The sequence below is a fragment of the Tarenaya hassleriana genome, unplaced genomic scaffold, assembly GCF_000463585.1.
Source record: "Tarenaya hassleriana unplaced genomic scaffold, ASM46358v1 Cleome2916, whole genome shotgun sequence".
Taxonomy (NCBI): domain Eukaryota; kingdom Viridiplantae; phylum Streptophyta; class Magnoliopsida; order Brassicales; family Cleomaceae; genus Tarenaya; species Tarenaya hassleriana.
The window spans coordinates 1-947 of record NW_010966106.1 but is presented as its reverse complement, the minus strand read 5'-3'; the positions used below and the strand labels follow the sequence as shown (position 1 = coordinate 947).

Genomic DNA, 947 nt, shown 5'->3' with positions numbered 1-947 from the left:
TCCGAACGGCCTTAACATAAAGCTACACTCTCTTTTTTATTTTAAAGCAAACATCCTTTCGATTCGCTCAAAAGATTCATTGGAAACTCAACTCAATTTATGAGTTATTAACCACTTAAAAAAGCTTGGTCTGCTTGTTGTCAATGGTGATTAGGGCATAACTAAGTACGATGAAGAGTTCGGCTAATGCGGTCGGGGGCAAGACCGCGAGGGCTTGTGACAGCTGCGTTAAGAGGCGTGCTCGGTGGTATTGCCCCTCCGATGACGCTTTCCTTTGCCAGGCTTGCGACGGGTCCGTCCATTCAGCCAACCCACTAGCCCGCCGGCACGAGCGGGTCCGCTTGAAATCCGCAAGCTCGAGCAGAACCCACCGCCCGACCACTGTATCCCCTCCCGGAACAGCCAAGTGGCACCATGGGTTCACGCGTAAAGCTCGGACTCCACGCGGCAGCGGCTCTGCTGGGAAACCTAATCAACGTGCGGTATTCTTCCACGACCTCGTGCCGGAGATCAGCGTCGAGGATCAGACAGAAAACTACGAGGAAGAGCAACTGATTTTTCAAGTGCCGGTTCTTGATCCCACGGTCTCGGAGCAATACAGAGACGACGCGATTGAGGAGAAGACCGGTTTTCCGTTACCGGAACTTATTAAATTTGCCGACATGAACGAGGAGAACGATGAAGACAACGCCGAGAGTTGTCTCGACCGGTTTTTTCCAACAGATATGGAGCTTGCGGAGTTTGCAGCTGACGTTGATACTCTGCTCGGACACAACTTAGAGACAGAATCTTTTGCCACGGAGGACCTAGGGTTAGGTGATGGTTTGTCAGTTTGTGGACGATCTTCTTCTATGATGCTGAAACTGGAAAACGAAGACGTCCACGAAGAAGAAACTGTAGCACGAGAAGGCACACCTATGGAACTATTTTACGAACGCAAGGGCATG

General features: G+C 50.7%; 1 protein-coding gene across 1 annotated transcript; it reads left to right on the top strand.

The window, feature by feature from the left end:
- Window positions 1–26: 26 nt before the first annotated feature.
- On the top strand, window positions 27–944 carry LOC104818543 (zinc finger protein CONSTANS-LIKE 16-like; the record flags this gene model as incomplete). Its single annotated transcript, XM_010548160.2, has 1 exon — window positions 27–944. A coding segment is annotated over exon 1 (774 nt), but the record flags the coding sequence as incomplete, so codon positions are not given.
- Window positions 945–947: the final 3 nt, after the last annotated feature.